General features: G+C 54.2%; 1 protein-coding gene across 1 annotated transcript; it reads left to right on the top strand.

Moving 5' to 3' along the window:
• The first annotated feature begins 766 nt into the window (after positions 1-766).
• CFAP45 (cilia and flagella associated protein 45) lies at positions 767-26,812 on the top strand. The gene is made up of 11 exons (XM_065420487.1): positions 767-886; positions 9,788-9,930; positions 14,538-14,682; positions 17,680-17,850; positions 18,459-18,637; positions 18,847-18,976; positions 19,404-19,550; positions 20,199-20,312; positions 21,928-22,121; positions 22,867-23,091; positions 26,737-26,812. The coding sequence occupies exons 1-11, from the start codon at positions 770-772 to the stop codon at positions 26,810-26,812; spliced, it is 1,641 nt and encodes a 546-aa protein (XP_065276559.1). The 5' UTR covers positions 767-769.

Below are 26,812 nucleotides of genomic sequence, written 5' to 3'. Positions count from 1 at the left end.
AGCCAGCCCCCCCCGATTGAGGCGGAAGCAGCCTCCCTTCAGCGGGGGGAAGGAGGGGGCAGAGGGGCTGGGTTGGTCACTTCCGGCTGACCCGCGACGTTCCACCCCGTGACTCCGGTTGCCTAGGAGAGGCCGCGGGCTCTGCGGTTGCCATGGCGACCAGTCAACAGCCAGGGGAAGTGCCTGCGCGGAGCCGGGAGAGGGGCGGCCGCGGGGAATAATGGTGAGAGCCCGGCCCAGCCCCGCGGGTCCCGCCATCCCGGCCGGCTCCTCCCGCAGCGCGCTGGGACCTTTCCTTTGACCCCTAACGACGGGCCGCGCTTAGCGCCCCGGGCCTCGCAGGCCTCAGGGCTTGTCCTGCCTCTTCCCCGGCGGCGGGTTCGCCCCGCAGCCCGAGCCCAGCCGACGTCCGCGGGATGGGCCCTGCCCGGACCCCGGGGCTCGCCCAGGCGGAGCCTTCAGCCCAGCGGCCCCCGCACGCTCTGCTCCGCTCCGCTCCCTGTGCCCGCTTATCCTGCCCCCGCTGGGTGGTGTCACCCTCCCTGCCCGCGGGCCAGGCCCCCCAGCCCGCACTGCTCCCGCGGAAGTACCCGGGCTGGACGGTGCGTGGATGTTGGGCGACCCCCTTGTTCCAGTCCCGCTCCGAGGGCAGCGGCACGTCCGCACCTAGGCTGAAACCTCTGGCTTCTAGTCTTGTGTTGGCCCCGTGCTGGGAGCGGATGTCACTAACAAGGGCTTGGCTTCTCTCACTGCTCCCCAGCCGGCCACCATGTCTGGCTCAATGAGCGCTTCATCCAGTGCATCCAACAGGTCCAGGGCCCGCACTCGTTACAGAACCAAGGCCGTGAACTCAGAGGTGGACGAGAGCCTGTTTGGAATTGCCAAGGTAAGGAAAGGAGCTTGTATAGGCAACTGCCTCACCCTTTCAGTCTGTGTGGTATTGATATGCTACACAATGCAAACAATATTTCAAAAGTACAACCATCATGTATAAAGACCCTAGAAAGAAACGAAAATGAATATACCCCCGTTAACTCCCTTCTTTCCTTGGATATAAAGGAGCTCCACTAAAGCACCTTTCCAGCTCCTTTATTGATGAGACTCAGGAAAGGGACTGTTTGAGGGCTCTTAGAAAGAGGCTTTTATAGCCTGTGCTGTCATTATAGGCAGGGGTAGTCAGCCCGCAGGTGGCCCATAGCTTGCACTCATGGCTCCACTGCAGTCTGGCTTTGAAAGAATCAGTTGTTCCTAATTAAATCCAACTGTGTTCTAATTTCTTAGGCCCAGAGTCACAAAGGGATTTAGGTGCCTAAACCCCAGATTTAGGTGCCTGTGTCCCAATTTTGGGCACCACTGTGATCTACAAAACACCTGCTGAGCTGCTGTCTAGCCCTGTAGACGTCTAAACTCCCTTGACACCTGTTTTCACTGTAAAGATTTCCTAGATGCCTATGAATCTACCTGCCTCTGGGCGTGCACGCTGCTGCCTCACTCTAGGTGTCTGGATGTCTGAGCCCCATTGCAAACAAAAAAACAGGGGAAGATAGTTGCTCCTCCACCTACCATGCCTGATCCAGTAGGTGTGCTTAGAGCATGCCTACCACATCAGGCATCATTCAAAATCCTGGAGGAGGAGGAGGTAGCAGTGGTGATCTTACAAGTTTTAGCACACTGTTGAGAATGCTCATCTGGGATATGGAGATATTGGTTTAATTCCCCTCTCTGTCTGATGGGAGGCACTCTCAATCTCTCCTGTTGAAACTGTTCCACTCAGGATAAATGATTGAAGAGTCACTGGAGTAGGGGGTTGGGATCCTGGATTTCCCACCTTCCCACTAGGCTGTAGAGTCACTCTCATTCAGTTTTTCTCTGGCCTAATTATTATGTAATTAGTTAATCCAAAGTGGAATGGCTTCAACAGGCAAGACTGAGAAATCTCCACATCAGACTATCACATAGCCCCGTGGTTGGGCACTTTCCTGAGAAGTAGAAGACCCCTGTTCCAATCCTTCCCCATCCTGCCCCCCACAGACAGAGGGAGGAACTGAACCTGAGTCTCTCACTGCCGCCTGGCTAAGTGTGCTAACCACTGTGCTAAAAGGTCTAACACTACCATGCTTTATTTTATATGGAGTTAGGTGGGTGCCTAATTCACAAGAAATAGTTCAGGTGCCTAAGCCGCTTGACTCCAGGAGAGGGGTGTGTGGCTCTGGGTCACATACTTCCCTGCAGCCAGGGCTTTTAGGCACCTAACCCTGAAAGAGGCGGGGCTTAGGACACACCCCTCTCATTGACATCAGCCATTGGTTAGCTTAGGTGACTCCCCGCCTAACATGCTTACTTTTGTGGCTCTCATTCTCAGGCTTCTGTCTCTCCCCATTTGTGGTATAGGGAGTCCCAGCACCTAACTTAGGCTTTGTAGGTCCCATGGGTTTGTCCAGTGATTTCCTGGATGCCTAAAATGTAGGTATTGCAGCGCCTAAGTCTCGTCATGCCTCTGGGCTTTCTTGCTTCTAAAGCCTTGTTTTCACTGATTAAAAAAAGGTGTGGGGTGTTTTTTGTCTTTGTTTTTCTTAAAGCTCAGGGTAACTAACTCATCTGAGTTATCCCAAAGTAAAAACACCGTGAAGACAAGGCACTTTGGCCCAGATCCGCAACCCCAGACTTTGGCATTTAGACTCAGATCCCCAAAGATACTTAGGTGTTGCAATGCCTAATTGTTAGGTGTCTAGAAACACTGGAAGAACAATGGTATCCACAAAACCTGAGTTAGGTTCCCAGGCTCCTAACCTGCTAGGCGAGGAGCCACCTAAGCTAGCCAGTGGGAGATGCTGCAAGTCACAAGAAGGGTGTGTCCTAAGCCCCACCGCTCTCATGGAAGTCCAGACAGCAAGGAAGTACCTAACTCTGTTTAGCAATTCACAAATGGGAATCTGTCTCCTGGAGTCAGGTGGGTTAGGCTCCTAAATAGTGGTGGTGCTGCTGCTGCCTCTCCCTTGTAACTTTTAGCCCAGTAATTGGAGCATTCACAGTGGCGTAGCCAGCTTTTAAGAGGAGGGGGAGCAAACCTAAAAAAGGGCCCCCCCTTGGCTCCTCCTCCGGCCATGCCCCCCCCCCTTTGGCTTCTCCTCCGGCTGCACCGCAGACCGCCCCCCACCCCCCGCTCCTCCGGCCGTGGCTGTGGGGCCGGGCCGCATGCTGCGCCCCCCTGCTCCTCCGGCCGCGTGCCCGCCGCCCCCCCATGGCTGCCGGCTGCGCTGCGGGCGGCCAGCCTGCGCTCCCCCTGCTCCTCCGGCCACGGCTGCGGGGCCGGGCCGCATGCTGCGCCCCCCTGCTCCTTCGGCCGTGCTGCGGGTGGCCAGCCTGTGCCCCCCCTCGCTCCTCTGGCCGCGGCTGTGGGGCCGGGCCGCATGCTGCGCCCCCCTGCTCCTTCGGCCGCGCGCCCGCCGCCCCCCCATGGCTGCCGGTCGTGCTGTGGGCGGCCAGCCTGCGCTCCCCCCTCGCTCCTCCGGCTGTGCTGCGGGCGGCCAGCCTGCGTCCCCCCTCGCTCCTCCGGCTGGCGGCCGCCTTTGGAAAGGCGCCACTTTTGGGAAAAGGGGTAAGGGGAAGCGGCTGCTTCCCCTGCACCCTGCTAGCTACGCTACTGAGCATTCACCTAGGATTTAGGAGACCCAAGTTCAATTTCCTGCTTTGTCTGATGTGGAGAAAGGATTTGAAAGGGGGCTGGGGAGGGGCCGGTCTCACGCCTCTCAGGAGAGTGTCTTAACCACTGGGCTATGTGATAGTCTGATGTGGGTATCCCTCAATCTCTCCTGTTTAAGCCATTCCACTTTGGATTAAATAGTCATTGGGGCAGAGAGAGGGATTTGCTTTATAGCCTGGTGGTTAGGGCATATGGGAGGGGGAGATATGAGGAGGAGGGATTTCCCCTCTCAAGTGTTTTAGCCATTGAACTATGGGATATTCTGATGTGGGTTCCTCCATCTCTCCTGTTGAAATAGTTCTGTTGTAATGAAATTATTGAATATTCTCAATAATTAAATATTCATAGCACAGGGGTTCTCAGACTGCGGGTTCGGACCCCTCAGGGGGTCGCGAGGTTATTACATGGGGGGTTGTGAGCTGCCAGCCTCCACCCCAAACCCCGCTTCGCCTCCAGCATTTTTAATGGTGTTAAATATATAAAAAAGTGTTTTTAATTTATAAGGGGGGTCGCACTCAGAGGCTTGCTATGTAAAAGGGGTCACCAGTACAAAAGTTTGAGAACCACTGTCATAGAATCATAGGAGCACTGGGCTGGAAGGGGCCTTGAGAAGTCAAGTCCAGTCCCCAGTGCTGAGGCAGGACCAAGTAAGCCTAGAACAGGGGCGGGCAAACTTTTTGGCCTGAGGGCCGCATCGGGTTTCTGAAATTGTATGGAGGGCTGGTTACGGGGGGGCTGTGCCTCCCTAAACAGCCAGGCATGGCCGGGCCCCGAACCCCTATCCGACCCCTCCCCCCGCTTCTCGCCTCCTGATGGCCCCCCTGGGAATCCTGCCCCATCCACCACCCCTGCTCTCTGTCCCCTGACCACCCCTGGACCTCCCACCCCATCCAACCCCCCCTCTCCTTCCTGACTGCCCCCCCAGGACCCCTGCCACATCCAACCACCCCTTCTCCCTGACCGCCCCCGGATCCCCTGCCCCCAGCCACTCCATCCAACCCCCCTCTCCTTCCTGACTGCCCCTGCTCCCATTCAACGCCCCTGTTCCCCACCCTCTGACCGCCCCGACCCCATCCACACCCCTGACCACCCCCCGAACTCCCCTGCCCTCTATCCAACCCCCCCCCCCGCTCCCTGCCCCCTTACCGCGCTGCCTGGAGCACCGGTGGCTGGTGGCGAGGCTGCAGCAGGACAGGCAGCTGCGCCACGCAGCACAGAGACCGGGTCAGGCCAGGCTGTGCAGCTGCGCTGCCCCCGGAGCTCACTGCTCCGCCGCCCAGAGCATTGCACCAGCGGCAGAGCGCGCTGAGGCTGCGGGGGGAGGGGGAACAGCAGGGGAGGGGCTGCGGGCTAGCCTCCCAGGCCAGGAGCTCGGGGCCCGCGGGCCGTAGTTTGCCCACCTCTGGCCTAGACCATCCCTGTCAGGTGTTTCTCCAACCTGTTCTTAAAAACCTCCAATGTCGAGGATTCCGCAACCTCCCTTGGAAGCCTTTCCCAGTCATAACTCTCCTTATAGTTGGAATGTTTTCCCCAATATCTAACCTAAATCTCCCTTGCTGCAGATTAAGCCCATTACTTCTTGTCCTACCTTCAGTGGACATGGAGAACAATCGATTACCAGTCTCTTTATAACAGCCCTTAACAGTCTTCAAGTATGTTATTAGGTTCCCCTCTCAGTTGTCTTTTTTTCAAGTCTAAACACGCCCAGTTTTTTTAACCTTACTCATAGGTCAGGTTTTCTGAACCTTTTTATCATTTTTGTTGCTCTCCTCTGGACTGTCCAATTTGTCCACATCTTTCCTAGTGTGTGGCACCCAGAATTGCACACACTACTCCAGCTGAGGCCTCCCCAGTGCTGGGCAGAGTGGGCAGTCACCTCCCATGTCTTACATATGACACTGCTGTCAATACACCATAGATGACATTAGCCTTTTTCACTACTGCATCCCATTGCTGACTCTTATTCAATTCGTGATCCACAATAACCACCGCTCCTTTTCAGCAGCAGTACCACCTCCTAGCCAGTTATTCCCCATTGTGTAGTTGTGCATTTGATTTTTCTTTCCTAAGTGAAGTACTTTGCACTTATTGTTACTGAATTTTATCTTGTTATTAATTGGGGCAGACATAGAGCAACAGTCACTCCACAGTCCGATGGTTAGGGTGTTCACCTGAGAGGTGGGGAATCCTTGTTCAAATCCCTTCTTCTCATCAGGCAGAGGGGGAATTGACCCAGGATCTCCCATATACTAGGTGAGTACCCTGACCCCTGGGCTAAAGGTTACAGGAGAGGTTGCCTTTCTCCCTCAACCCTAGCCATTGTATGTATAGTTAGGCAGACCCAAACTCATTCTCATAAGAAACAGCTGAGGCACCTAAGCCATCTGACTCCAGGAGACGAGTTCGGCTCTGGATCTCAAGCAGAGAGAGGCACCTCCCTTGCAGCCCAGATTTAGGTGCTGAACTCTGTGGGGTGGGGGGCTAGGACATGCGCATCTCATCGGCAAGCTTAGGTGATACCCCGCTTAACATGCTGGTTTTTGTGAGTCACTGTAGAAGGCACCAGTTCATTGTAGTGTCGCCTAGGTGCCTTACTCAGATTTGTGGATCACAGTGTTTGTTCCAGTCATTTTTTTAGAAGTCTAAAAGTTAGGTATTGCCATGCCTAAGTCCCTCTGTGGATCTGGGCCTTTAGTTTTACCATGAGGTAAATGAGGTGAGGTCAGCACTATACCCCCTCCTGGAGCTTAACTCCCAGTGAAACTAGTGCCTGTTGTCTTCACTGGGTTTTCCTTATGGGACAGCTCATGTGCTATACTCCTTTCTAGCAGAGAAGGCAAGGCTTTAGTGCAGGGGTGGGCAAACTTTTTGGCCCGAGGGCTACATCGGGGAATAGAAATTATATGGCAGGCCATGAATTCTCACAAAATTGGGATTGGGGTGCAGGAGGGGGTGAGGGCTCTGGTTGGGGTGCGGGCTCTGGGGTGCGGCTGGGGATGAGGAGTTTGGGGTGTAGGAGGGTGCTTTGGGCTGGGACTGAGGGGTTTGGAGGGCAGGAGGGGGATCAGGGCTGGGGCAGGAATGCAGGAAGGGGTGCAGGTTCCCGCTGGGGGTGTGGGCTCTGGGGTGGGGCTGGGGATGAGGAGTTTGGGGTGTAGGAGGGTGCTTTGGGCTGGGATCAAGGGGTTTGGAGAGCGGGAGGGGGATCAGGGCTGGGGCAGGGGGTTGGGGCATGGGGAGAGGCTCAGGGGTGCAGGCTCTGAGCAGCACTTACCTCAAGCGGCTCCCGGAAGCAGTGGCATGTCCCTTCTCTGGCTCCTATGTGGAGGTGCGGCCGGGTAGCTCTGCACGCTGACCCGTCGACAGGCATCGCTCCTGCAGCTCCCATTGCAGCGCCAGAAAGGGCTACTGGAGCACGTAGGAGCCGGAGCGGGGCCATGCCGCGGCTTCTGGGAGCCACGTGGTCCGGCCCCAGACCCTGCGCCCCGGCCGGAGCGGGGCCGTGCCGCATGGTGCGGCCCCTGACCCAGCACCCCAGCCGGAGCAGGGCCAAGCCGTGTGGTGCGTCCCCCGACCCTTCTTCCCAGCGGGAGCTTGCGGGTCGGCTTAAAATGGCATCTGGCCCGTGGGCCGTAGTTTGCCCATCCCTACTTTAGGCTACTCAGTCAACACAGACTGATTTCAGAGTAGCAGCCGTGTTAGTCTGTATCCGCAAAAAGAACAGGAGTACTTGTGGCACCTTAGAGACTAACAAATTTTTTTGGTATGATGTCCATCTGCTTGCATTTGGAAAGGAAGATGATGTCTGTCTGTATCTGTACGAGTTTTTTCATGAAGTTGATGGATTTCCACTCCATACGGTTAAATGCAGTGCCTTGCATAATGACAGGTTTCAGAGTAGCAGCCGTGTTAGTCTGTATCCGCAAAAAGAACAGGAGTTAGTCTCTAAGGTGCCACAAGTACTCCTGTTCTTAACACAGACTGAGAACATCTTTATTCAGCCACAAGGGGAAGAGCTGTATAAGCCAGGAGCTGCTGCTGGCTCCCAGTCCCATAAACACTGGTTGCTGCACTCTAGCGACTTGTGAAGGATGTGTTCCATTCATTTATCCAAAATGGCTGGTTTGGGCTAAAACTTCCTATTTGGGCCTCACTCCCAAGATGATTCTTTCAGAGAAAACTGAGTAAAACCCTTTTGGCCATTTCTGGGTTAGGAGAGCAGAGGTAGAAAATGTGGGTAAATGAACAGTAACTGCCCTTTCAAACTTCAGGTTTCTCTAGAGGCTGGTCCACAAGGAGGAGGAGTCCAGCTTTATCTGGGGAATGAATATTGGCCTGAAGTCTGGGACTTGCTGTATTAAAGGCCAGACTAGTGCCAGAAGAGCCCTAGACAGGTTTATGATCTGATATCACACAAGCCTCCAGGCTGATATTGTTTATCAGTGGGGAGTTTATTGTAGTAATCACTGTAGCATTAATTGAGTTCCTCGATATGTGTGACAGCACAGAGTAAACACAGCCACCCCCAATGTGTTCCATGGGAACCAGAGGACTGGCTGATTCAGTCACAGATAGGAATAAATGACACTGATTTCTTTGTGTTAAAGGGTAGGTAATTCAGCGCTAACACTGTTATTTCATCATTCACCACTTAGACGCTATATTGACAGGTAGATTATATTAATCTTGAGAATTCAGACACAGACAAGTCAGGACGATCCAAAGTTACAATCTCCAGAGCAGCATTATCTTAGCCACATTGCACATCTATTTCTAGGCAGGTGTCACAGGACCCAGTCTGTCCTCTCTGGGTCTGTTTCCTCCATCTGTAAAATGGGCGTAATAATGTTTGCTTTGCCTCATGAGGATGAATTTGTCAAGGTTTGCAAAGAGCTTTGAGGTACTGCAGATGCAGCACTATTCAGTACGCTGCATTCACTGCCCTGGGACCATTCTGCACTGGGTCCATCCCAGCACCACAGTCCATCTCTGATCTCCACATGGCTCAGTTAACACTGTTCTGGAGACCATCACCTTTCAGTTTCTTGGGTTTGTGCATTTGAACTTTTTACCTTCATGGTGTTTTAACATACCTCTTGCACTGATACATGTTTTTGTATCAGAAGACAGCACAAGAGCCTTCAGGCTGGTCTAGCTGAATCACCCCTGGAGTGTGCTGGATTGTTCACTAGGTGGCAATGTCAGCTCAAATGAATGGGGACAGGACCAGCTTTAGGGAAAGTTATTCTTTGAAAGGTTCATTTCTAGGGCTGAATTAATCTATTCTGCAGGATCCAGTGCCTGTGACAGGAGCTGGGTGCTTGACTCCTACAGAATCCAAACCTCCAAAGGATCTCCCACTACCCCTCCTACTCACTGTCTGCCCTTGGGAGAGCTGGGCCAACTCGTCCTCACTCCTTTCTGCTTTTAGCTTCTTGCTTCTGCCAGGCCCCATACAGAAGTAGAGAGGGGGATAGGCCACCAGCCCCCCCAAAGTAAGTACGGCTATTCCTGGGGCATTAGGCAGGTGGATTGTGAACACTGTCAGCTCAAAGCAACAGAGGGTCCTGTGGCACTTTTAAGACTAACAGAAGTATTGGAGCATAAGCTGTTGCTTTTTACAGATTCAGACTAACACGGCTACCCCTCTGTTACTGTCAGCTCAGTTCAACCAAATGTTCATGGACCAGGGCTGATGCTGGCACCTAAACAGCTGTTAGGAGAGAATATCCTTCAGGTTCTGGTGACTAGGGCTAGAAAGGGGCTGGTGTTTGGCCTGGATTAGAACCAGGTGAAAGGCTTCAGCTCCTGTTCCCTGACCCAGCAGTCTGTCAGGATGTTTGCCAGAAAGGGTCATGAATGTTCTGTGGTAAATTAGTGCTTGGGATCAGTGCTCTCACAATGGTACAGCCATGCACAGGAGCCAGGGGAGAAATACATCAGGATTCCAAAGATGTGTTTTGTGTGGGGAGCAATGAGCAACCCTGAGAAGACCCCATTTCTTTCTTTCTTTCTTTCTTTCTTTCTTTCTTTCTTTCTTTCTTTCTTTCTTTCTTTCTTTCTTTCTTTCTTTCTTTCTTTCAGAACCCGCAGCAATCATGCTCTGGCAGCCCCCTAGTGATCCTACGGGATGTGCAGACTGTCCAGAAATCACCCTCTGCCTGTGGCTGGGGCCACAAACCAGAGACCATCCGCCTCATCACCAGGGACCTCATCCGTGATCTCATGTAAGCCAGCACCTGAGCCTCTGCTTTGAGGTTGTCAGGGACCCCATGGGGCTGCGTTCCTGTCCTATGAAAGCGCTACAGTGCTAGGCTAGCCCTTACTGTGTAGCCTCCTGGAGATGAAGCAAGTGGCAATCCCCTGGAATGCCTGGTTTGAGGTGTGAAGTGAGTTAGGCATCGTGTAGGGGAGTGACTCTTCCTGAGAGCCAGTCAAAGAGCACTGTTAGCACCCTGTTCTATAAAGCTCCCTCCCTCAGTGGCCACATTACAGGCCCCTCTTGTTCAGTCAATAGTATATGCAGGACAGGAGCAGCACAGAGCACCTTCAGGACATAAGCAGTGATTGGTCAAACACTGCCCCATATGTCCCCGTATGTATGAAAGGCAGCTTAAGTACAGAAAATAGTGCATTGTCAACACCCAGCAGACAGGGCTGTGGATTGCTCCAGGAATGTTTTCTAAGCAGGACTGAAATGTAAAAGAAGGGCCATGAGTACTCATTAAAGAACCCACAGCACTTTGCAAGAACGGGGCTATTGTCCTGGCCAAATACCAGTTCACACAATTACTTTCTGCCTCCCTAAATTTTCCCTGCCGTTTTAACTGCGTGCAGGATTCTTCTTCACCTCCTGGCTTGAGCTGTTGAGCCGGGGAGACCTCGCCCACCCGCAAGGGGGAAGGGACCCATATCCTCCCCCGCCCCCCCCCCCCCCCCCGAGCCCTGAACCAGCCCAACCCCCACCGGCCAACGCCGATAACGAGAGTGAGCCGATGGGACCTCGCCCACCCGCAAGGGGAAAGGGGCCTATATACCCCCCCCCCCGATGGGCCTTATCCCTTGAGCCCTGAACCCACCCAACCTCACCGGCCACCGCCAATGCCAAGAGTGAGCCGGGGAGACCTCGCCCACCCGCAAGGGGGAAGGGACCTATTAACCCCCCCCCCCCCCTGCTGGGCCTTTTTCCCTGAACCCCGAACCTACCCAACCTAACTGAATCCCACCACGTGAGGATCGCCCCATCACCATTACCCAGCCCACCTACTTGTACCCATGACTATTTGTACCCCCTATGTGGATGATTGACCCTCACCGCTTACCAACTGTGTCTTGATCTCGCCCACCGCTTACCCCCCCATTGGAGACATCACAGTCTGTATGTATTATGTGTGCTGCCAACCCCGACATAACAACATCCCCCCCCATACTCTGTATGTTCCCCCAATGATCGACAACTGACTCTTCAAATCTTTTGTACCGTTTATTTTTAAATATTCTCTAATAAAAATTACTGTACATTGTTAAACAGCCATCACGTCTCACTCCAGAGGTGGGTTCATTTTTGTGGTAGGTGAAATGATCCAAGGCACTCTGGTTAATGTTTTCAAGGGTGACTACTGATGTTGAGCACTCCAATTTTTTGGGCACCCAGTTTGAGACCCCTGGGAGCTGACTTCTAGAGACGCTGAGCAGCCAGAGCTCCAATAGAAGTCAATGGGAGCGCCTGAAAATCAGGCCCAAGATGACTCAGGCTGGGCACCCAAACACTGAGGCACCTCAAGTTAACGTCATTTGACAAGGTGGCTCTGGGATCCTCTGGGATGAAAGGTTCTAAGTACAGCAATGATATTATTATTACTATTAACCATTCTTTGAAGTGTTTCTGAAATCCAGTCTGCTGCTGTCGTCTTTGAAGAAATCATTAAACAGGTATCACTATGTGGGTGGATGAAAGGCAACATATAATTAATAATTATTAAATACTTAGCACTGAACATCTTCAAAGTGCCTTACATAATCTCTTCTATTCACGTTCTTATACCGCGCCCATCACCATGGTATCTGAGTAGTACACAGTCATTTATTTCTTAGAACTTCTCTGGGAAATAGGCCCATATTATCACATTTTACAACTGGGAAAATGGGGGCATGGTCAGCTTCCCCTAGGTCACGCAGTGAGTCAACTGCAGAACTGGGACTAGAATTCAGTTGCTTCTGTTTCCTCATTCTGTGCTCATTACAGGAAACTATACTGCCTTATATAAAGATATTAACCCTTTAAGGGTCATTTGTGAGCAATGTGTGTAGCATGCAGGTGTTTTCTGTTTCCTGGTTAGGACAGTGTCCTTGTATTTCCCTGCTATCTTCTATCCCTGGAGACTCAATACACTTTGCAATCTCAACAAACTGCCATACAAACTAGGCACAGGGATTACATCATCCCTTTCTGAAATGCAAACATCACTGGGGTGGAGGACAACAGCTGTTTGACAGTGCACAGCGGTGCTGACTTGCTGCTGAGGACAGGCAGTGAAGACGATCATGTCCCACTGAAACTGGTGAAAGCACCAGGATGACAGTTGAGCTGCTTTCACAAAAAGTTGGGAAATTCAAGTCCGACTCTGAAATGTTTTGAACTTCTTTTACCAGGGGCTAAATAGCTCCACACATAGTGTTTTTGTGATTCCAGTCAAACTCATGGGGAGTCCACAGGAAATGACCTGTTGGCATCATGCTGTTACAGATGCACCTTGTGCTGTTCAGTACCATGTGGTTCTATCCAACCTCCATATGGATCAAATCCAGTCCCTGGAGGAAAGCTGGCCTATAGGCTTTGGGATTGGGTTTAGTCATGATTGTCTTTGTACAGTACTGCCCCTCTCTTTCATGTGCATGTATGGCATCTGCAGAGCAACATTCTGTAGATGCACTTGCAGGTCGATAAGCCATTTCAAGGCCTCCTCTGTGACGTTGTGGATATCACCCAGTTCACCTTTGAATCCGTATTTGGGGTTCTGCATTATGATGTGTTCGATGGTTTGGATGTTTGCCCTGGAGTCGTATGAAGGGGAGTCTTTGATTTTCCGCACGTACACAGTATCACTGGAGATGTCTAACCATCGTCACTCTTGGAGTGAGGTCAGTTTGCCCAGTGTGTGATAGCATCATACTGCTCTCACTGGGGTTTGGGGCTCTCCCTTCCCCACAAACCTGGCAGTGCTCTTCCTGAAGCACCATTGCCTACTCCCCACACTAGGCCCAGGCACTTTGACCCATATACACAAAGGTCCAGTTTTGGGTACCACGGCAATTCACCAAATCCCTGCTCTGCTGCTGCCTAACCCTGTAGACACCTACAATGTTCATTGTAATAGTCCCCAAGGCACCTAAGTTTTTGCCTCTGGGCACGGACACCACTCCCATAGGTGTTTGGGCACCTGTCTATTTCCTAATGTGATCCTCAAATCTAGCCTGCGGGACCTGCTCTGATTGGTGTGCTCTGAGCATGCCTAACTGGCCAGGGAGAGGGGACAAGGGAGAACTCCCCTATACCCTTTAGTGCAGCAATTATGTACCCATCTGGGGTGTGGGAGACCCTGATTCAATTCCCTCCTTTGCCTGTTGAGAACAGATTTGAACAGGGGTTTCCCACCTCTCAGGTGAGTGCCCTAATCACAGGGTTATGGGGTGTTCTGGGGCAGGGCTCTCCATATCTCCTGATGAAGGTGTTCCACTTTGTATAAATAATGAAATAGGCATCAGGCCAAAGGCAGTGCCAATGACTTTACACCCAAATCCCTTCTTCACCTCCGGCACAGGATGGCTAAAGATTGCAAGGGAGGCGTCCTCCTTCCCCTCCCATTTTGTATGGAGTGGGGCGCATGCCACTCTTCTTGGAAGAAGTGGCTTAGGCACGTGACTCCAGGAGAGGGAACCCAGATGTGGATCCCAAGCAGAAATAGGTGCCTCCCCCTAGCCTGGGCTGAGGAGCCTAAGTCCTGGAGAGGGGCGGGGCTTAGAACACACCCCTCTTGTCAGTATCTGTGATTGGCTGGTTTAGGCAGCTCCCCGCCTAGCGTGCTGGCTTTGGCGGATCTCATTCTCAGGCACCTATCTCTCCCCATACATTGTGTAGAGAGCCCAGGAGCCTAATTCAGGCTTTGTGGATTCCACTGGGTGGCAGGGTGCCAGATCTTAGGCATTGCCACGCTGAGCATGGCAATGCCTATGTCCTTTGTGGATCTGGGCCCTCTTGTGTGTGTGTCTGCTGACTCGCTCAGTCACTCACATGGTCCTTCCATGGATCCGGTAACCCCTATTGTAGGCAGCACCACAGGGTCTGATCTCCGCACAGGAAACTAGCAGGCAGGGCCGCCCAGAGGATTCAGGGGGCCTGGGGTCTTCCCCGCCACCGAATTGTCACCGAAGACCCGGCACTTCGGCGGCGGGTCCCAGGACGGAAGGACCCCCCGCCACGGGTCTTCGGGGCACTTCAGTGGTGGGTCCCAGTGTGGAAGGACCCCCCGCCGCCGCCGAAGACCCGGAGCGGAAGAAGCTCCGGGGGCCCGGGCCCCATGAGAGTTTTCCGGGGCCCCCGGAGTGAGTGAAGGACCCCGCTCCAGGGGCTCCGAAAAACTCTTGTGGGGGCCCCTGTGGGGCCCGGGGCCTGGGGCAAATTGCCCCACTTGTCCCCCCCTGCCCCCTGGGCGGCCCTGCCACCAGGCATTTCCCAGGCTGACATGTGGTTATGGAGAAGTGTGTGCGAGGTGGGGGTAGGGAGAATCCATGTCAGTGACTCTGCTCTCTGTGCCCTGCTCACTTGTTCTGCCAGTGTTCCTGCAGAGGACCCGTCGGGAGAATCCCTCATTATGAGCCCAGAGGATTTCCACCGCATTAAGACAGCATCCCGAGTCCTGACCAAGGAGGAGCACGAGGCCAGTATAGCAGCCCTCAAGGCCGAGAAGGAAGCTGTTATAGTATGTGTCGCCTGTCACTTCCTTTTTGTCAGCTGGTTTGTAGGCAGATTCCAGGATGCTGTTTGAAATGGCCATGTAGGGTTGACTTTGTGGGGAAAGGCTCACTGAAGGGGCTACGGCAGCCACCCCAGACATTCCTGGTGTGCTGGGTCCAGCTCTTGCCTGCCAGAGGCCATTGGGCTAGAGAGATGGGGAGGTGTGTGTGACGTTCCCCTCTGGTGTTGTCTAGACCAGTTATCTGCTAGGCCACTCCAATCCTTGCCTCCGGGAGCCAGCCTTACCCTGCTCTGCTGTGAGAACCCCCACTCCTGGGCTGTTCACGCACAGCCTCTGCCATGTAAGCTGCTCCCAGCTACTTGCAAGCGAATGACACTAGCCAATATCTCCGGTCCCAGACACAGCCCTAGGAACCTCCGTCTTGCAGTGTCCAGTTATGCCCACTGGACGCTGCAAACTTATATAAGTTCATCAATTTAACAAAGAAATTGATATATCCCAGGCTTGTTATCCCAAGGGGAGCCTCTGACACTGCAAACCAAACGCGCTGCTTCAGGTAGAGTAAACAAACAGATTTATTAACTATAAAGATTGATTTTAAGTGATTATAAGTCAAAGCACAACAAGTCAGATTTGGTCAAATGAAATAAAAGCAAAACGCATTCTAAGCTGATCTTAACACTTTCAATGTCCTTAAAAACTTAGATGCTTCTCACCACAGGCTGGCTAGTTACTTTTCAGTCAGGCTCTCCCCTTTGATCAGCGTTTCATCTTGGCTTTGCCCCCCCACCCCTTCAGAGTCAGGTGAGCATTACCTCATCACAGTCCCATACTGCCCAAAAGAAGGGGGTGACTCCCTTGAGGGTCTAACACAGGGGTGGGCAAACTACGGCCCACGGGCCGGATCCGGCCCCTCAGGGCTTTGGATCTGGCCTGCGGCGCCGCCGGCACCATGTCCCTGCGGCCACCGGGTGAGGGGGCAAAGGGCTCCATGCGTTGCCCCTGCATGCAGGCACCGCCCCCGCAGCACCCATTGGCCGGGAACAGGGAACCGTGGCCAATGGGAGCTTCAGGGGAGGTACCTGGAAGCGCGGCAAAGGCAGCGCACGCGGAGCCCTCCTCCCCCTGTCCCCCAGGGGCTGCAGTGCTTCCTGGAGCGGCGTGGGGCTGGGAACCTGCCCTGGCCCCGGTGCACGCCGCTGCCACCCCGGAGTCGCTTGAGGTAAGCGGCGCTGGACTGGAGCCTGAACCCCTTCTGCATCCTGCCCCCCAACTCCCTGCCCTAAGCCCCCTGCCTGCACCCCGCATCCCTCCTCCACCCAAACTCCCTGTCCTGAGCCCCCTCGTACACCCTGCACCTCTCCTGCACCCCAACCCCCTGCCCTGAGCCCCCTGCTGCACCCTGAACCCCTGTGCACCCCAACCCCCTGCCCTGAACCCCCTCCCGCAGTCCGCACCCCTCCTGCACCCCTGCCCTGAGCCCCTCCTGCACCCCAACCCCCTTCCCTGAGCCCCCTCATATACCCTGCACCCCTCCTCTGCCCCAATCCCTTGCCCTGAGCCCCTTCCTGCACACCACACCCCCTCCCACGCCCCGCGCTCCCTCCTGCACCCCAACCCCCTGCCCCGGCCCTGCATACAATTTCCCCACCCAGATGTGGCCCTCAGCCCAAAAAGTTTGCCCGCCCCTGGTCTAACAGATTCTTTTGTTGCTGCCTGAGCCAGTGTCCATTGTTCCTGTAAGACTGGGCTGAGTTTGTCCCATCTATGCCCTGACGAGGTGTGAACTGCCTGTCTGCTCTTGGAGAGTTTTTGCCTGGCCTTGCTTTAAACCATGAGGATACATTTTCAGCCTCATAACTATATACATGAAATTATAACCTATAACCTTACTATATCATTACTGTAACAATTACTATAACATCACTATAACAACCATGCTCGGTGCATTATGATCCTTCCGAAGACACCCAACATGACAAACTTTGCATTGGATACCACACAGTCATTTTATAAAGATGAACGTGGGGGTGTAGGGTGTTCCCCCGAGGTACCGCGTGTCACAGTGGGGTGCAGACTCAAGGATGGGGTGGGGTTCTTGACCAGCTAGGCCCCAAACCATGTAGTCAAGTATCAGAGGGGTAGCTGTGTTAGTCTGGATCTGTAAAAAGCAACAGAGAGTCCTGTGGCATCTTTAAGACTAACAGATGTATTGGAGCGTAAGCATTCATGGGTGAATGCCCACTTCGTCAGATGCATGTAGGGCTTTACAGAGGAAGCCCCTGGGCAAGCTCATGTCTGTGGGCCAGCGAACTGTTTATGCTGCTAACCCCAAACTGCTTCCCAAACTGTCAGGGGAGAGGGGTCATTGTGCTCCAGAGTGACCCCTGGTGGCTCCTAGCGATTGGCTGAGCTCTGGAAAGAGCTCTCCACCCAATGCTCCAAGCAGCAGAGACATGGAACTTGTACCCTGCGCTGGGACCCAAGGGAGCAAGCCCAGGCTCTCTGATGGAGGGGTGTAGGGATTGCCCAGCCCCCACAGTTCATATCCCAGTGAGAATCCTCACCCCGTGGGGGGTGGGGAGACCGCAGTGCTACAACCTCAGGAAGTTCTGGCAGGGGAGAGAGTGGCTCAGTTAATGGGCGTGGGTGGCTGGTACCAAACTCAGGGATCCCATGTAGGAAGGAGCCTTCTGCACAAAGCTGCTGGCTCATGAGCACAGGATGGGGGGGAATATCGCAGAGGCCATAGTTCCAGGCAGCTCTCCTGTCTCGGACACGATAGGATTTGAGTGTCTCCCTCAGCAGTGCTGCCTCCCTGAAGCACCCCCGTGCAGGTCGACCCCACCCAGATATGGTGTCATGGTGGTGCTGGCCCAGAAGCCTCTGGCTTGTGGCAGCACTCTGGAGCGAGGGCTCCTATGGCAGAGTCAGCCAGGCTCTCCAGTGCCAGGAATGTGGTGTGGGGATCCCTGTCAGCAGCCCGCCTTTCCCCTCCAGGCCGGGGTGAATGAGCGCAAGAACACCATGAAGCAGAAGGGGATAGTGCAGAAGAAGAAGGAGAAGCTGAGCGACCTGGAGGAGGAGGCCAAGGAGCGAGCCCAGTACCTGCTGCAGCGGGCCAACAGGATGCGCATGGAGCAGGAGGACGAGGTCAAGGAGCTCAGTGAGGTGGGGTCTCAGGCTCTCTGCTCTGCAATCTGCCCCTCTCCCCAATAACTGGGCCCTTCTGCGAAGCAGGTCAGCACTGTACCCACTGACCCATGGCACTCAGAGCCAGGTTTATCCAAAGCAGGGCAAGCTCAGCACTGCCCTGGAGGGACCCTGTACAGGGAGAGGGAAGCTGAGTCTTCTTGGCCCCTGTGCAATGGCTGCCAGGGAAGGTGCCTGCTGTGATGGTGCAGATCATGACCTGTGTACGAGGAGTGGGACCAAGACTCATTCCACATGGTACCAGCCATCTGATAGCATGGACTTACAGTTCCTACTGACCTGGGCTGGATATGACCTGGTTACCTGAGTGGGGAAGCTCTTTGGGTCATTACCAGCCTCCTGTGCCGTGCAGTCCTTGCTGTACTCAGATGTGAGGAAACCAGGGTGCAGAAATGCTAAGTGACCTGCCCGAGGGCACACGGTGAGTCAGTGACATGGCTGGGAATAGAGCTAATTCTTTGCTCTAACCACTAGATCACCGTCTCTGTTTCTTTCTTCTTGGACTGTCTCTCCCTGCCCCTCCCCCATCTGTAAGGTTGAGCCAGTGCGGTTCTTTGTCCCCACAGATGATCCTGAACGCAAAGTGCCAGGCGATCCGCGATGCACAGATGCTGGAGAAGCAGCTGATTGAAAAGGAGCTGGAGGAGGAGGAGAAGCGCCTGGACCAGATGATGGAGGTGGAGAGGCAGAAAGCCACCAAGATGCAGGAGGAGCTGGAGCAGAAGAGGAAACAGGAGCTGATCAGGTGATTCTGCAGCACTGGGCAGAGCTAGTCATAGTGCAGCCCCTCTCCCAGCACTTCCCATGGAAACCAGGGGAAACCTGCCTGTATGGCCATGGGGCCTGGCCAGCATAGCAGCCCTCAAGGCAGGTTTTTCAGGCATTTGTGCCGGGGACAATATGATGGGCCACTCATGTCTCCCTGCCAGAGATATTGTTGTGTCCTGTTCCCAGAGGGAGGCAACATCTCATCAAGCAGATAGAGAAGAACCAGCAGGAGAGGGCTATGAAGGCGGAGCAGCGGGATCAGGAGGCCCAGGAGATGCTGGATTATCTGGAGCAGCTGCAGATGGAAGACCTGAGGGTAAGAGAGAGACAGGTGAGGTGTCAGAGATTGATTCTGAGCCCGTCCAACCACTCTCCTCTCGCTCCCAGCAGTGTAAGTGAGGAGGAGCTCTGTTGCCAACCCAGCGCATGTGAGAGGAGACTCAGACCCTGGCTCTCTAGTATCCCCTGGGGCCAGGGGAAGGGGCAGCCCAGAGCTAGTTAATCTCCTCACGGTTGAGGACTATGGGAAGCAGACAAGGAGCCCACTTGGAAAGTGAGCAATTAGCAACGGGGCCCTTCTTCAACCCCAGCCCAGTAACTGGCTCCTCTGTCCCTCCTGGTATATGGTACCAAGAAGGCTCCAGGCAAATGCCAAAGCAAGAATGGGCTGGGAAAGGGTCTGTGCTGGGGCCATTTTCCCGGGGTCCCTCTCTCATGGCCACCTTGCCTTGTACCTTTCTTAGGACATGGAGCACAGACATGAGCAGAAGATGAAAATTCAGGCTGAGATTAAATGTATCAATGATGAAAACCAGCAGCGTAAGGAGGAGCAGCTGGCACAGGAGAGGATGGCTGACCAGCGGGTGCTGGAGTACCAGAAGCAGAAAATGGTATGTTCTGTGGGCAGTGGGACAAGAGACCAGGTGGCATTCCTGCCCAGTAAACTAAGGCTGCGTGTCACTGTGAAGGTTCTGCTCTAGTTCAGCCAGGAGTTCTGGGCAAGGTGCAGAAATTATTGGGTGAGGGGTGAGGTTCCCTGGGCAGTGCTATGCAGGAGTTGAGACTAGATCATCATAATGATTCCTTCTGGCATTAACATCTGTGAATCTATCAGCGAGATCCATCTGGGCTGATGGATGCTGGCATGTCCATATCCCGCAGGCAGAAACACACATCTGTATGAACCACGTTTTCTGGTGCGTGAGCGTTGTTCAGCTAAGAACAGAGGGAGAATGTCTGGCTAGCTAGATGCTGGCTCCTGTAAGGAGTCCAGACAAGAAGGGGAACAATTTACTAAGGGTCATGGTGGATTCTCCATCACAAGTCTGGATGTGTAGCTAAATATCTGCTCTAGGAATTATTTGGGGGAAGTTCTCTGGCCAGTGTTATACCGGGGGGTCAGAAATGTGTGTGTGAGCGAGAGACAGAGACACTGCGTGTGTATGATGCTGTGCGCCTGCATGTGGTGGCGATGGGGAAGGGTTACTGTTAACAGCCCGGGTGCAGCTCATTGACCCGGCACTGTTTACCTGGTCCAGGCACGGGAAGCAGAGTTCGAGGCTGAACAGGAGAAGATCCGTCGGGAGAAGGAGATGGAGACGGCGCGTCTGAGGGCATTGCAGGAAAAGGCCCAGGATTACCAAGCAGAGCAGGTAACATGCTCGCTAAGCCTGCCTCCATGCCAGTCCATCTCCCTCCCTGCGTCTCCCTCCCCTGCTTCCATCCCAGCCAAGTCAAAACCTCAACAAACCCAATGGGAGTAGCAGGGGAATGGTTCCTCTTGCTAGACCAGTCCCTAGAGCCCTAGTGGTGTAGGGGGCATGGGTGGGGCACACCCCCTGGCCAGGACACCTGGTCAGAGTGCATTACATCTGCATTCTCCAGAGCCAGTGGGCAAAGGGACCAAGCAAGGAGCCAGGGGAGATGCTGCATTCTCTTTACAACAGACTTGCATCTAGCAGCATGTTCCCCTGAGCAAACTCCTTCCCCAGCTCCAAGGAATTAGCAGCTTCCCTTCACACAGGATGTCTGTCCCCCTTGCTGGAGCTGGCAAGGGGCTAGCAAGGGCTGCTGGGACAGAGGTAAGATGGAGAAGCTGGAGCTTTTCTTCTCTGCTGGCTTTCCAGGCAGGAGCTGTGGGAGCCCCTCACTCCACCCACGCTGCTCTGAGGAGGGAGATATTTCAGTGAAATGCACTGAGAAATGGACCTTGTTAAACCAGTTGTGTTGCTCTGTTGAGGCATCATGGTGTAGAGCAGCCTTCCCTTCCCCTGCCCTGGGAGGAGGTCTCACCCCATCCCTCACCTTGGCAAGGGACCGGGAATGATGCTGTTGCCTCGCACACCTCGTGGGGGTCTCACAGCAAAGCAAGGGAGACATGAGAAACCCGTGTCCACAAGGCTCTAACCTGGGCTGTGGCAGGGCAAGGGCCCCTGGCTGAGAAAGCTCTGCTCTTTGTCCTGGAGAGGCCACCTCAGGAGCACAGCCAGGCCTTGCTGCCATAATGGGGTGGGAGGCAGGTCTCTCAGGTGGCCCCAGCCCAGAGCTGTGGAGATCTCACCAACCCCGTGGTGGACCCACTAGAACCTAGTGTTCTGCACTCCCAGCAGCCTGCCTTGCTCAGGAGATGGCTGCAGAGGCTCAGCATTAGACGAGTGGCTGCGGCATCCTATAGATTGGGCTAGTCAATTATTTTTTGTCAAGGTCCAAATTTCTTGGTCAAGGTACAGTCCAGGTCCACACTCCAGGGAAAATTTAAAAAAATAATAATGATAATAAGTAAGTAAAAAGATTTCAGGGTCCGTTCAAAAGCGTCTGGGCGTCCGGATTTGGCCCACAGTCCGCCTATTGACTACCCCTGCTATAGATTATCATTGGCTCTGAAGGACCATGAGGACCCTGAGGCTGTGAGCTAGGTGCCAGCATAACTCATAGATGGCACCAACCCATTGTTCTCTATCTTTCTTCTCTCCATTCAGCTCAGATCCCAAGTCTAACAGGGTTTCTGTAACGTCCAGCACTGCTGCCTCTGCCCATGCTCAGCAACTCCAGCTGGGTCCGTCCTGCATCACTAGTAGGAGCATGCACATAGCTGGACGCTGTGCTGGGGGGCAGGAGGCAGGACAGAACCCAGCTGGCTCCTCTGTAGCCCAGACAAAGGGAGCTCAAGGTCCTGAGCAGCAATCAGGTGTGTGGAGCTGTGCACACAGTGCAGCTAGGGTCCCTGCTCTGCTCGCAGCGGGAGTCAGTGCTCTCCCTTTCTGGCAGGACGCGCTGAGGGCCAAGCGGAACCAAGAGGCCACCGAGCGAGAGTGGCGCCGGAAGGAGAAGGAAGCTGCGCAGAGGAAGGCGGAGACTGAGGCCATGCTGAAGAAGAGTCGGCTGGAGCAGATAGCCCACAAGGAGCACAGCCTGGCTGTGCAGGTGCAGCGGGACCGCAATGAGTTCGAGAGGATCCTCAGGTAGAACGGGTGGCGCTGGTGGGGTCACTGATGTAGTAACTGAGATCCAGCCCTGGAGAGCCAGGTAGTTCAGGGCCCGGGTTCCCAGTGATGCTGCACCTTCCCTCTGCCCCGTCCAGTGCTGAAGGGACTGGGGCTGATCTCCTGCCCCCTCAGCACCAGGGCTTCCTTCCGAGGCTTTTCACACCATGGATTTCCTTTAGATGGACGATGGTTTTGTGTATCTCTGATCACATGATCAGAAAATTCTACCCAGTATGCACTGTGTCATTTCTGCCCCTCCAGCTTCGAGCAGCATAGTGGGAAGCGGGGTTCTGTAGAAAATCTCCCTCTGTATGCCAGGCTCACGCTGCTCTCTGGCTGCTCAGCCTGGGAGATGGGCGGGCACATCAGACAAAACACTGGGCCTGAGCTGCCTGCTCAGACTGCAATCGGCCTTGGACCGCACTGGGAGCCTACCCATTACAGACCCGTCTGGGGAGCCCAGCTTCCCCCTTGAAGCCACGGTGGGAGGACACAGCCTGGGCAGTAAGCAGCAGGCACAAGGAAACCCTTGTCTGCATGGGAGGGTGCTTAGCGCGAGAGTGGGGAAGTGGGGAAGTGAAACTGGAATGCATCAGGAGGAACTTATGGCTGTGGCATGGGTCAGAGCCTTGGACAGAGGGTTATCTGCCCTTCCAGCGCTGCTGCTGGGGCGGGCAGCAGTTCGAGCACAGGGGTCATGCAGCGCAATGTCTCCCTGCAGAGCCCAGCGGGATCAGATTGAGAAGGAGCGGAAGGAGCAGGAGCGGCGCGCAGCCCTGCATCTGAACCACGCCGACCAGGTGCGGCGCCAGGTGCGCGAGCACCAGCAGAAGCAGGTGCAGGAGCGAATCGCTACCTTCGAGGAGGGCAAGCGGCTGAAGGAAGAGGCACGCCGGCGCAGTGAGCGCATCAGTGAGATCAAGAGGAAGAAGATGGAGGAGCTCAGGTGAGGTTGCAGGGCTAAGCAGAAGGCCTGTGCCTTGGGAGTCTGGGCTCCTGGGATGGGCTTGGCTTGGCATGACATCAGCCCATTCATAGTGCTGGGGCAAGGCCATGGGATGTGGGAAGGGCTTAGAGCAGGGATTCTCAAACTGGGGGTCAGCACCCCTCAGGGGGTTGTGAGGTTATTACATGGGGGGTCGCGAGCTGTCAACCTCCACCCCAAACCTTTGCCTCCAGCATTTATAATGGTGTTAAATATATAAAAAAGTGTCTTTAATTCATAAGGGGGGGTCGCACTCAGAGGCTTGCTATGTGAAAGGGGTCACCAGTAAAAAAGTTTGAGAGCCACTGGTTTAGAGGGTCACTGCTCACGCAGCACAGTCCAGCAGGATACCCTGTTACGGTTTGGGGTGCAATCCAGACCAGTAAGGGGTTGTGCCCTGTAACCCTGAATGCCATAAATCAGGCCTGCACAACTCGTAAAGCGGCTAGGGCCATATTACTCCAAAGAAAACAGCTGAGGGCCGAAACCCCCCGGCCCTGCCGAACCCCCCCCCGGCTTGCCTACTCACCCCCTGCCACTGCCCACCTGCTTGCCTCCTCAGCCGCCTCCCCCCCCCCGCCACCGGCTCACCTGCCCCCCTGCCACTGCCCACCTGCTCGCCTCCTCAGCCGCCTCCCACCCCGCCACCGGCTCACCTGCCCCCCCGCCACTGCCCGCCTGCTCACCTCCTCAGCCCCCCGGCTCGCCTACTCACCCCATGCCACTGCCTGCCTGCTTGCCTCCTCAGCCCCCCCTGCCGCCAGCTCACCTGTCCCCCCCACTGCCCGCCTGCCTACTCACCCCCTGCCACTGCCCGCCCGCCTCCTCAGCCCCTCTCCCTCACCCACTGCTTGCCTACTCACCCCCCGCGGGCCGCACAGTGAGCCCACGCGGGCCGCATGTGGCCCCCGGGCCGCATGTTGTTCAAGCTTGCCGTAAATGCTCTGCTGCCATAGTTCACAGCCCGGACACCAACAGCCAGCAGACAGGCATGCGGTATCTTCCCCTTGTTCACTGAATGGCTTTGTTACCTTTCATGTAAATGTAGCTTCATTGTCTCTGCCTGACGATGAGGCTGGTTAGACAAGTGAACACGCAGTTGTTTATGGCCTAGACTTGCTGACTCCCAACCAACTGGTGAGCTTTAATGGTTCTGTTTACCGCAATTGTAAATTGCATCCGATTGTCACCAATCACCTGCTTCTTTGGTATGCCAGCCCTGGGCAGACCTGTTTCTACTTTGTTCAAATACAGACTTTAAAACATAGTCCCAAGGGACTTGTCACATATATTCCACAATGATATTATTGACCTGTGTATTAGTAGCTTTTCAAATGATACCCCACAAGGATAGTTTGATCATTGTCATGGGCGTAGGGTGTGAATACAGGGGTGTTTAGGGTCACAACCCCATCCCTGCTTTCTCTCCCCATATCCATGTGACGGGTTAGATCACAGAACCCCCCTTGGGAGCTGCCAACTGATGTGCCAAGACTACTTCTGGCCCTGATTTCCCTGCCAGCTCGGGACCCCAGCACCCTGTCTTGCTGAGCCAGACACGCCCGTCTGCTCCAACACAGACCCGGAGTCTGAATTACTTGCCCCAAAGCTGCAGACTTAACTGAAAGCAGCTTACAGAAGTGTTCTTGTCTTTAACACTCAGATGCCCAACTCCCAATGGGGTCTAAACCCAAAAAAATCTGTTTTACCCTGTATAAAGCTTATACAGGGTAAACTCATAAATTGTTCGCCCTCTATAACACTGATCGAGAGAGATGCACAGCTGTTTGCCCCCCCCCCCCAGGCATTAATACATACTCTTGGTTAATTAATAAGTAAAAAGTGATTTTATCAAATACAGAAAGTAGGATTTAAGTGGTTCCAAGTAGTAACAGACAGAACAAAGTGAATTACCAAGCAAAATAAAATAAAACATGCAAGTCTATGTCTAATACAGTAAGAAACTGAATACAGATAAGATCTCACCCTCAGAGATGTTTCAATACATTTCTTTCCTAGTCTGGGCACAATTCTTTCCCCTGGTACAGCCCTTGTTCCAGCTCAGGTGGTAGTTAGGGGATTCCTCATGATGGTTCCCCCTTTCCTCTGTTCCACCCACTTATATATCTTTCGCATAAGGCGGGAATCCTTTGTCCCTCTGGGTTCCCAACCCCCCCCCCCCCTTCTCAATGGAAAAGCACCAGGTTAAAGATGGCTCCAGTTCAGGTGACATGATCACATGTCACTGTAAGACTTCATTACCCACTTGCCAGCACACACATATACAGGAAGATTTACAGGTAAAACAGAGCTATCTAGGGTGACCAGATGTCCCGATAAAATCGGGACTGTCCTGATTTTGAGGAGTTTGTCCCGCGTCCCGACCAGAGTACGGTCGGGACGCCATTTGTCCCAATATTTTGTTTCCTGGTCTTTGGCGGCAATTCGGCGGAGAGTCCTTCAGTCGCAGACGGTCTTCGGCGGTATTTCGGCAGCGGGTGCTTCTGTCTTTGGCGGCAAGGTTTATTACCCGCCACCGAAATACCGCTGAAGACCGTCCACGACTGAAGGGGCTCTCCGCCGAATTGCCGCCGAACTCCTGGACGGATGAGTGTAAAAAAACAAAAACAAAAAACGCCCCCACTGCGGCGTTTTTCCCTTAACATCTGGTCATCCTAGAGCCATCTGCAGTCAATTGTCCTGGTTAATAGGAGTCATCAAGATTCCAAACCACCATTAATGGCCCACACTTTGTATAATTACAATAGGCCCTCAGAGTTAAATTTCATATTTCTAGTTTCAGATACAAGAATGATACATTTATACAAATAGGATGAACACACTCAGTAGATTATAAGCTTTGTAATGATACCTTACAAGAGACCTTTTGCATGAAGCATATTCCAGTTACATTAGCATATTTTTATAAAATCATATAGAGTGCAACGTCACAATCCACTCCCTGGTTCTGGGCCCAGCAGGGTAGATGGGGGCTGTGGAGATGATGGGGAGCAGGTGATGGAGTCGGCAGGGAGATGCGGGGGAGGAGCAGCCGCTGAGCAGAGCTGGGCAGGCCAGCAGAGGAAGCTGGTTAGCAGGGCTGAAACAGTTCACTGGTGTTAGCTGGGAAGAGCAGGAAAGGTGCCTAGGGCTGCCCCCAAGGCTTCCCCTTCTGCCTCAATACACTCTGAGCCTCCCCTCCAGCCCTCCTTTCTGCCCCCCAGCACTTCCTCCACCATACACACGTGGGGATGGATCACCCCGCGGAAGAGGCAGCAGATTCCCTCCAGCTGGTGCCAGCCCCCAACCTCTTGGTCAAACAGAACCAGCCCCATCTTCATGGTGACCAGGCAGCGGGACGCCAGGGGGAGCAGCCAGAGGGACAGATTTAAATTCCATGGAGAAGAGGCCCCCTGCCTCACCAGCCCAAGGCCCCAGTGATCATGGCGAGGAGGCTGGTAGTGCCAAGTCCAGTGTGGCCCTCCCAGCTGGCTCTGTAGGACCTGGAGAGAAGGGGGCTCGGGACGTGGGCCAGGCCCACACCCCAGCATTCTGCAGCAGGACCTTGGGGCTTGACGTCCCTTCCCTTGTTTTCTTTGTTTCTAGAGCTGCCGGCCTGCCTGAGAAGTACTGTGCCCAGGTAGAGCGCCGAGGCCTCGTTGAGCCAGCCTCTGTGCACTGA

This window comes from Emys orbicularis, chromosome 20 (genome assembly GCF_028017835.1).
Source record: "Emys orbicularis isolate rEmyOrb1 chromosome 20, rEmyOrb1.hap1, whole genome shotgun sequence".
NCBI classification, from domain to species: Eukaryota; Metazoa; Chordata; order Testudines; family Emydidae; genus Emys; species Emys orbicularis.
The sequence above is the reverse complement of the archived record's forward strand: the minus strand, read 5'-3'. Positions and strand labels throughout refer to the sequence as shown.

Excerpts from the sequence above, each read along its gene's own strand:
- CFAP45 (XM_065420487.1), top strand. The coding sequence starts at position 770 with ATGTCTGGCTCAATGAGCGCTTCATCCAGTGCATCCAACAGGTCCAGG. Across the intron at positions 14,683-17,679 it reads CCGAGAAGGAAGCTGTTATA|GCCGGGGTGAATGAGCGCAA; the intron begins GTATGTGTCGCC and ends TTTCCCCTCCAG. Across the intron at positions 23,092-26,736 it reads AAGAAGATGGAGGAGCTCAG|AGCTGCCGGCCTGCCTGAGA; the intron begins GTGAGGTTGCAG and ends CTTTGTTTCTAG.